Source organism: Solanum pennellii, chromosome 5 (genome assembly GCF_001406875.1).
Source record: "Solanum pennellii chromosome 5, SPENNV200".
In the NCBI taxonomy this organism is placed as follows: Eukaryota; Viridiplantae; Streptophyta; class Magnoliopsida; order Solanales; family Solanaceae; genus Solanum; species Solanum pennellii.
The window spans coordinates 68,142,815-68,152,491 of record NC_028641.1 but is presented as its reverse complement, the minus strand read 5'-3'; the positions used below and the strand labels follow the sequence as shown (position 1 = coordinate 68,152,491).

The 9,677-nt window shown below is 27.2% G+C and overlaps 2 protein-coding genes across 2 annotated transcripts in view; both read right to left on the bottom strand.

Annotated features, from left to right (window-relative positions):
* Window positions 1-1,321: 1,321 nt before the first annotated feature.
* On the bottom strand, window positions 1,322-6,223 carry LOC107019011 (GDSL esterase/lipase At2g04570-like). Its single transcript, XM_015219597.2, has 3 exons — window positions 5,802-6,223; window positions 2,736-3,234; window positions 1,322-1,721 (listed from the first exon to the last, which is right to left on the bottom strand). Exons 1-3 carry the CDS (start codon window positions 6,180-6,182, stop codon window positions 1,528-1,530), a joined length of 1,074 nt encoding a protein of 357 aa, XP_015075083.1. The 5' UTR covers window positions 6,183-6,223; the 3' UTR covers window positions 1,322-1,527.
* Window positions 6,224-7,638: 1,415 nt separating this feature from the next.
* The window catches only part of LOC107019037 (GDSL esterase/lipase At2g04570-like), a 4,388-nt gene continuing 2,349 nt past the window's right edge, over window positions 7,639-9,677 (bottom strand). Inside the window, exons 2-3 of the mRNA XM_015219626.2 lie at window positions 8,689-9,187; window positions 7,639-7,980 (exon numbers count right to left, since the gene is read on the bottom strand). Coding sequence (XP_015075112.1) covers window positions 7,787-7,980; window positions 8,689-9,187 — 693 coding nt within the window. The 3' untranslated portion in view covers window positions 7,639-7,786. The remainder of the gene's footprint in view (window positions 7,981-8,688; window positions 9,188-9,677) is intronic.

Below are 9,677 nucleotides of genomic sequence, written 5' to 3'. Positions count from 1 at the left end.
GCATGGCTTACGTGCGGGCTAAGGGCATTGGCAAGGCAGCATGTTGACTTGATGAGGCAAGGCTGTGAAGACTTGGCAATGTCAGGAACAAAGGCAGTTCACCCGAAATTGCTGAAATAAAACTAAGTGTTGGAAGACAGCTAAAATATTCTAAGTGTTGGAAGCTGGCTGAAATATTCTAAGTGTTGGAATGAAGCCTGAAATATTCTAAGTGTTAGAATATTAGTATTTCGTGTAGATAGGAATGTAATTTGAATTAAATTCTATCTGTTGGAAATATAGCTGTTGGAAAGTTAGTTTTGAACCCTGTGATGACAAGTGTCGGACAGGTGTCACTTGTAACCGCCGCATGTAACTGCCATTGTGCAGAATTTTGATTTAAAGGTGGAAATTCTTCTAAGGCAAAAACAGAGTGTTTCTAGCCTTAGACTAATTCGTGAAGCCTTCCTTTGTATTACTTAAAGGTTAATAAAGGTTGGGACTGGTTCCTGTAAATTCTGTTGGTTGTTTGACGCTACTGTTTTAAGTATTTCTATACTTAGTCAATTTTCGTGGGTGTAAGTAGGCTGAAGTATTACAGACGCTGTAAGACTGCCTAGAGTGGTGTGCGAGAAAAATAAATCGACCCTCTTTCACATTCCATCAATGAAAAGGACAAGATAACTAAGTCTTTACTTTGGGAGACAACCACAAAATGGAGAATTACTATTACATTCATGTATACGTTTTTGATGATTTGATATAATAGATCTTGGGAAAGAAGATAGTCTTTAATTATCATTAAAGTTTTTATTCCAATAATTGATATGACAAAATCAGAATGCGGAGATTTGGACAATTAAATCGTGGTCGTCTTTATCAGAGAAAAAAAATGTGTTCCACTCTTTTTTTTTTTAACTAAAGATTTTTTCCTATTGAATTTTTCTGATAATATTTTTAATGAGCCAACATGTACTGGTATTACTAGTAAAATATTTGTACTCTTTGTTCTTCTAAAATTTTTTATGATTTTTTTCTAGAAAGATTTTCATGAGTCATATTGTGCATGTATTAATAAATATTTAAGAGAAAGTGCTATAAATAACTGAATAAGCTTGCAATCAAGCCTATATTACAAATAGTTTAAACACACAATTTATAAGTAGTTTTATACAAACAACTTACAAGCAAAAAGAGGTGTCATGATGTGTGTAGATGACATATCATGGACTACACCTTTTAGCCAACAACAAATTGGAGTTTTCATCCCCAAAATATGTCTTATTGGAGATATGGTCCATTTGAGAGACTAAATGGTAATTAAATTGTCAGTGTACTCCAATTTATAGTAATATCCTTAAACGAATAAATACAAGTTTATTAGACAAACAAGAATCACAAATTACATGAAGATTACAACTATGACCAATATATACAATGAAATATATATTGTTTTTTTCACACTCTGGATCGTAGTACATTTATAATATATTTTAGCAAATTAAATTAAAAACAACACAATAAATGGTTGTACAAAGTTACATGATATTATAAAAATTGATTGAGGACATTTTTCATCAAGAAATTGGTGATAATGAGATTAGTTTTTTGGGAGAGATGGAAAGAATCCCAAAATACATATTTATTTGCATCAGTGCATGTTAGTGGGTTTAATTTGTCACATAAATAACTCATTTCAAATAATCCTGTGCCACAACATGCTACACCAGCCACCTCAAATCCTGTTTCCCAAGCAAAACAAATTAACCAATTCATTAGAAGATAATTAATTAATTGTTAATCCATCCAAAGAGATGTAAGAAATGGTGAATTACATTTAAGAAATTGTGAAATAAATATAGTTAGTAAGTTTTAATACTATATTATTCTCCTATATATATTATATATAAGAAGTCATAGAGAGCAGCTCAAGCAGCACAACTTGACATGTAAACTTAAAAACGGAAGGCATTTTGGAATTTTAGAGAAGTAAGTTGTACTTGATGGATGATGTAGTATTTGTATCATCTCCCTATTGGACAAAACAATGGACAATTATAGTGTTGCTACAACTCCATTTTTACTTTTTAATGTTATTGTATTAATACCTCAAAGACACATTGCACATATATTTACATAAATATGTCTTTTAACTTGATCTTAACTGTTATTTTTGTCTTTAACTTTGGGTTTGCACAAGCAAACACTTAAAATTGTATAAAGTTAAACAAATATACACAATCGTTCAATGTGACATAATACATGTAGGACATCATGTAAGATGTTGTGCTGGACATTAATTGCCACATAGGACGTCAAGTAGGATGTGTGTATATGTTTGTTCAACTCTATACAAGTTTAAATACCTCCACACTCAAAATCGAAGAACATATACTCCATCCATTTAAAAATAATGACCTCCTTTTATTTGTAGTTTATTTTAAAAAAATGGACCTCTTTCTTTTTTTGGTAACATTTTGATTTCAACTTTCCAGGTGACATGTTTAAGGGTACAAGATTAAAGAGTAATTTTTTACATTTCACATAACTTTAATTTAGGACCCCAAGATTCAAAAGTCTTCTTTATTTTCTTAAACTCCGTGTCAAATCAAATTAAATCAATTTTTTTGAAACGAAGAAAATATCTTAGATGAAGTCCGATAATACATATTTATGTATTATGCCTTTACAATTAACATAACAAAGCACAAAGATAGAAGTAACCAAATAGTTGAAAGAATTAAAAAGATACTTACCAAATGAAGAAGGATTTCTGATAATTTGAAGTATGAGCTCATATGGATTAGAAAAAACCATTTTCATCCCTGGAAGTTCCCTATTTAACTTGTCAACCAAACCATTCAACATCACATTAAACCTCAAAGCACAATCATTATATTTCTCATTGCATGCATCTCCATGTCCTCCTATAATATTTGTTGCTCTTTCTAAAGGTAAACATCCCATTGGAGGAAGTCCAGTAAATGATATTTTCCTAGCTCCAAGTTGATAAATTTCTTTGATAAAATTCTCAGCAAGTTCAATTAGAAAGCCTTGATATTGTTCTATTGTAAATTGAGATGCACGTTTGCTTTGTATTGAATAATAATTTTCCAAGAAATCATTTGTTCCCAAGCTCACTAGATAGAGTGCTTCTTGTATTATGTATTTTGCTTTTTTTCTCCCTACATATGCTTCTAGTTTCTTTGAATACTCCTTGTAGTTCTCTATTTCCTTCCACAATGGTATCACATTCTGTCAAAAGGAGTCAATTAATTAGATATAAAAATAAATAAATTTTGACACGTGTATAGTCGCTCATCAAAATAACTGATAATAGACATACTTTCACCTATTTTGGCAGATTATATATACATAATACTTCTTCTGTCTCAATTTAGATGAATTATGTATACGAATTATATATACATAATACTTTATCTGTTTCAATTTAGGCGGATTGTGCATAAATAATACTTTCTCCATTCTAATTTATGGGAAATACATTTTTTTTTAGTTTATTTATTTATTTTTTTAGATATTTTCTTATTTGAAAAATATTTAATGATATTATTGCTTTTTATTCTTGACACAATGATCAAGAACAAGTAAATAATAGGGGTAATTTACCAAATCACCCTTATTAAATATAAGTCATTTAACATTGAAAATGAGTAGTATTTAATAGCAAATGTATAATATACACAACATAGTAAATTATTCATTAACTTTATAAATTTAAAAAATCTAGATAATTATTCATTAATTTTATAAATTTAAAAAATATAGATGGACATTTTAAAATAATATACTCACTCTGTCGAATAATAGTTGTCTACTATTGACTTGACACCCCCCTTAAGAAACATAAATACTATGGATAATATTACTACATTATCCTTCGACTTTAGTAAATTTAATGCTTTGAAAAATGTGTTGGATTATAATATAACTCCATGTCCCTGATTATCAATTTTATTTTATTTTAGTTGTTCCTAGTTACTTATTCATTTTGACAAATAAAAAAATGATATTACCTATTATACCCTCAATTAATTAATTTAAAAAATATAAAATTTCTTAAAAATCTTAAATTTTAAATTCATCTACTTAATAATTAATAGAGGTAACATAATAAACTCTCTATGTCAATAATTATTTTTCTTAATAAGTCAATTCAAAGTGAACAGGTAATTAGAAACAAATAGAGTATATTTAATAAAAAGAATAAAAAAGATATAAAAAATAAATTCTCTTTTAATTTTATAAATTAAATAAATATGATTGAATAATTATTTTTGATATAATAAACACCATTATTAAAGGAGGAAAGTAACAAACAAAGTAAAGATAAATGAGGGAGTAATATTTTATGCATCTTGAGTTCATAAAGTTGTTGTACTCTTTTAAGGAGAATTTTGAAAATTTTCAGTCTTTCTATATTTTTAACTTCTGTGCCCAACAAAATTAGACCACGTAAATTAAGAGGAAAGAGTATAATAAATGCTCCACAAAGATTTCTATATTTTTCCTTTTCCTAAATTAAGGAGAGTGGTTAATAGATGTCCTATTCATGATTCACCCAACAAACACAATTATATTCCAAACCACAAAAGATAAAATAATTATACTTCAAGTCAATTTAAGATGGATAATATTGTTAGGTTCAAAATAGAATAAATCTGAATGGTGATAAATTAATTGATAAATAAAGTAAACTATATAATATTTTAATTAAGTGATTTATAAATTAAAAACTAAATTAATATTTAAATAAACATAAAATTTATTGAAATTATAATCACTTGCTAAATAAAACTCGTAAAAGACTATACTATGAATGCCTGAATGATATTATATTATGATATAAGAAGAACAATCTTCAATTAATTATAAAAATCCAAACTTTTTTTTCGAGAAAGAAATAACTAAATAGGAAAGAGTTTTAAATTTTTTTCTTTTAGAAAAATAAAACCAATGATTCTACTAGTACATTAATTTTCCTTCCCAAAAAGAATAAAATTCAAATATGATATGAAAATCATAACAAGACAAATATTCTATCCATGAAATGATTTGCCTCACTTTTTTTTTCACTTAAAAATAAAAATGCTACTATATTTCACCCGTCCTAAAATATATGAAAATTTTGGTTTTATTAGAAATTTGGGCATTAAAGTTTTATTTTTTTAAGGGATCATGCACAAGTATCCTTCAATATATGTCCAAAATCTCAGACACACTTATATTATACTAAGGTTCTATTACCATTGAATTTATTTTATTAATAATTTCTACCCCTTTTCGATCTACGTGGCACTATCTCGTGGGCCCAATGCTGGTTGACTTTTTCTTTCAAGCTAGTGTCACGTAGGCCGAAAATGTACCTCAGACATAGGTTGAAGAGATACTTGTGCATTTTTCCTTTTCTAAAAAAAGCTTATGTATATAAATTATATAAAACTATATGAAAGATACATACTTCTTTCGTCCGTAATTATTTGTCTATTTTTCCTTTTATCCCTAATTATTTGTTCATTTCGGAAAATCAGGAAAAGGACAATTTTCTTTACCTGTTATACCCTCAATTAGATGACTAATTACTTTGAAAAATGTAAAACTTTTCATCCACTTCATAATTAATAGGGACAAAATAATAAACTCGCTAAGTCATTAATTATTTTCTTAATAGATATGTCAATTTAAAATGAACAAATAAAAAAAAAACAAAATAAATAAAATAATTTGAATCTCGAAAAATTTGTCATATAAATTGAAAAACAGATGGAGCAATAAGTAGAGAGATGTAATGAATTGCTTACTAGAACTTGAGAAGTGGCATTATCATAACCAGTACCAGCGGAAGCAAAACAAACTCCACCAGCAAAATCAGTAATACTAAACATTGGATCCAAATAAGCAGGCACAAATGGTCTCAAACCAAAAGCCTCAGATATAAAATCAGGCGGGATACGCCCATTACAAAATCTTCCTGTTGGCATTTTACCATAAAAATCACGTCCATAAGGCTCAAAATTACTCTTAAGAACAGTAGAAATTTGATTATTATTTCCAGCATCTACCGATGAATCGCCGAATACTATAATTGCTGGAACTTTTCCTCCTATAACACAAGGGATAATAATAGTTAGTTGAACAAAAATTATAATAAGACATGGAATGAACTTGTAATAAGCTTCCATTTATTTTTTTTTGGGTTAAGCTTATGGGAATTTGAGTTAAGTATATTTACTTCTTATACAGGTGAATAGGTGGGAAAGAGGGTCCTTTGGCAGGAGTTTGTTGGTGAATAATTAATGATTGAGTAATGAAAAAAATTATCTACGTGTTACTCGTCCCCTTTTATATTATTTCATCCGTTTTATAAAAAATTATTTAATTTGACTTGACATAAAGTTTAAAATATAATTTTTTTAATCGTGTGATACTAAATTAAAATTATGTCAAATGTAAAAAAATTGTCTTCAATTTTCTGACAATAAACATGACACATAGAAAATTAAAATTAAAATGTTACCAAACTAAAAAAAAGGATGTCATTCTTTTTGAAACGGAGGGAATAGTATCTAAATTATTTTTTACTAACATTTTTAAAAGGCAAAGGCTTACGGTGAGACATTTTATGTAGTACAAAATGATACGTAAGTTTTGAGATATAGTGTGTAAGTTTCATGAATTTACGAGGCATATATTTGATTTAACTTCAATTTAGTGATTTTATTACTAAAAATTAATAAATAAAAGTAAAATTTTCAATAATAAATCTAAATAAAATCACTAATAATATAGGAAAAATATATTATAATTTTTATTTCAGAAAGGTAACAAGACAAATAATAACAATGATACTAGAGATAATCTTTAAAGTAAAATTATTATCCATCTCTACATGTATAATGTATTACTTTTCCATCCTCAACTAATATTAGCACCAAATATTGTTCGTATCTTGCAAAGAAGGAAATAATAAAAAGTGTAAGAGTAATAACAAAAAATGAATAAATATAATGGTATGAAATCTATATATCCTTATCAATTTTAAGGCATAATTATCTAAAAAATATTTATAACATTGTTATTTTAGTTGCTTTATTTATTTATATATTTTACAAAAAATCATTATTATTATAAAAATAAGATAACATAACATATTATATCTTTACACCACCAATAAAAAAAATAATTTATAGCAAAAATATCCGAAAATGCCTTTGAAAACTATGCTTGCACACACACGTCAAGAAAGCTTTAAATAGAGTTGTATTTTCCAAAATTAACCTTAGTAATAATGGTTTCAAGCTTTATTACTTTATATAATTATTTAATACTAAGAATAATATTAAAAAAATAATTAAGACTCACTAAATTACTAGATGATATTTACATGGACCTTCCTCTAAGGATTTCAGATTCAGAGTTAGGGCTAAGCAAGTATGTAAAATTCTCTAAATCCTCGTATATATTAATGTACACAAATTTAATGTACTCCAAGCCGAGGAAAGAAAAAAGAATTGACTAAAAAAAGAAGAGTAATAATAGTAATGTTCTTACACGAAAAAAATAATTTTAAAGTTTTTAGAATACAATTTTTCAAAACAAAAATTACATCACTTGGCGAGTTGAAATGAAGAGTACAAATATCATTATATCACATCTTCTTGATATGACTATTATATACAATTATATATATATTTTTTTAAATTCTAACTCTTGGATGATGATATACAATCTAGCAAATCAAACTAAAAAAATAACACAAGGTATAAAACCTATCGATCTAGGTATATTACACAAATTGATGGAGGACATTTTTCATCAAGGAATTGGTGATAATTTGGTTAGTTTTTTGGGTGAGATGGAAAGAATCCCAAAAAACATACTTATTTGGGTCACGGCATGTGAGTGGATTTAACTTATTACATAAGTAACTCATTTCGAATAATCCTGTGCCACAACATGCTATACGTTCCACTTCAAATCCTGTTTAAAACAAAACAAATCATTAGAACATAATCAATTTATACATTAAAAAACGCACAAATTAGCTATGAACTTTGTCACTGTTCTGTAGTTAGCATGAAAGTGTCGCTAATTCTTTGCTAGTAAAATTAGTGACAAATATTGTTGTTTAGCAAACATTGTTTATCGTCGACAAATCCAATCATTTTAGTATATATATATATATATATATAAATGGATACTTACCTTTAAGAAATTACAAAATAACTATACTTGTAAACTCTAACTTAATTTTACTAATTTCTTTGTCACATTTATGTGACGGCTAATTTCGAGAGTCAAATAAATTATTCATGCCTTTTAAACTTTTTAACTATTAATCACTATTTTTAATTTATAGTTTAAATCTCAAAAAGTGAAAATATAATATCAATTAAAACAAAAAATGGGCATCCCGTGTGTATAAGTATTAGGCTCATTCACCAACACACAATTATTTATTATCATTATATATCTCTAGCCCGTTCTAAATGTTCCTCGAGATATTTCTGCTTATGACCCTTGAATTATAGAAGAAACGACCTCGATTGTCTCTAAAAGCTAACTTATGAAATGAAATGTGTTCAGTTTGTATGATCTTTAGTCATACATATATTATGTGTGCCACTTCTGATGATTTATGCATTGATGAAATTTAACAAATGAGGTAATTGAAAGATAAAAACTTACCAAATGAGGCAGGATTTTCGACCATTTGAAGTATGATACCATATGGATTAGCAAAAGCAATTCTAATCCCAGGAAGCTCCTTATTCAACTTTTGAATTAAAGCACTCAACATCTCATTAAACTTCAAAGCACAATCATTATAATCGTTATTGCATGTATCACCTTGTCCTCTTAACATATTTGCTGCTCTTTCTAAAGGTAAACAACCCATTGGTGGTAGTCCAGTTAATGATATTTTCCTAGCTCCAAGTTGATAAATTTCTTTAATAAAATTCTCAACATGTCCAATAATAAACCCTCTATACTGTTCTGTTGTGTATTGAAATGCACGTACACTTTGCATTGCAAAATAATTCTCCAAAAAATCATTTGTTCCCATGCTTACAATATAAAGTGCTTCTTCTATTATGTATTTTGATTTTTGGATCCCTACATATGCTTCTAGTCTCTTTTGATACTCCTTGTAGTTCTCTATTTCCTTCCATATTGGCATCACATTCTGTCAAAGGAGACAATCACAATGGTTATTATGTCTCGTACGCGTATAGTTGCTCATCAAAATAATTGTAATTAATAGTATATTATAACTAGTATTTTCTGTGTTCTAATTTATATGATGAGTTAGTTTAATCTGAAACAGAGTATAACAAAGAAAAAAAGACTTTTGAAATATGTAATCTAAAATAAGTCATAAACTTTTCTGTGACTATAAATCATTTTATTAAAAGTAAAATAGACATATTAAAATTAAATTATTAATATTAAAATATAAAAATATGTTATTCTTATTGAGACTGACTAAAAAAGAATTAAAATAAGTCATATAAATTGAAATAATTTCTTCTATATATGACTGACTAGTGGTTGTAATTTTATTTTTTATTTTGGCAAGTGACCAAATATGTAACTCTCCACTAGAGTTTAATGTAATTTGTCCACTAATTACATGAAATGTGTGTATATTATATTTTAGGGGTATTTTAACAATA

Excerpts from the sequence above, each read along its gene's own strand:
- LOC107019011 (XM_015219597.2), bottom strand. The coding sequence starts at position 6,182 with ATGGAAGCTTATTACAAGTTCATTCCATGTCTTATTATAATTTTTGTT. Across the intron at positions 3,235-5,801 it reads ATGCCACTTCTCAAGTTCTA|AATGTGATACCATTGTGGAA; the intron begins GTAAGCAATTCA and ends TCCTTTTGACAG. Across the intron at positions 1,722-2,735 it reads CAGAAATCCTTCTTCATTTG|GATTTGAGGTGGCTGGTGTA; the intron begins GTAAGTATCTTT and ends CTTGGGAAACAG.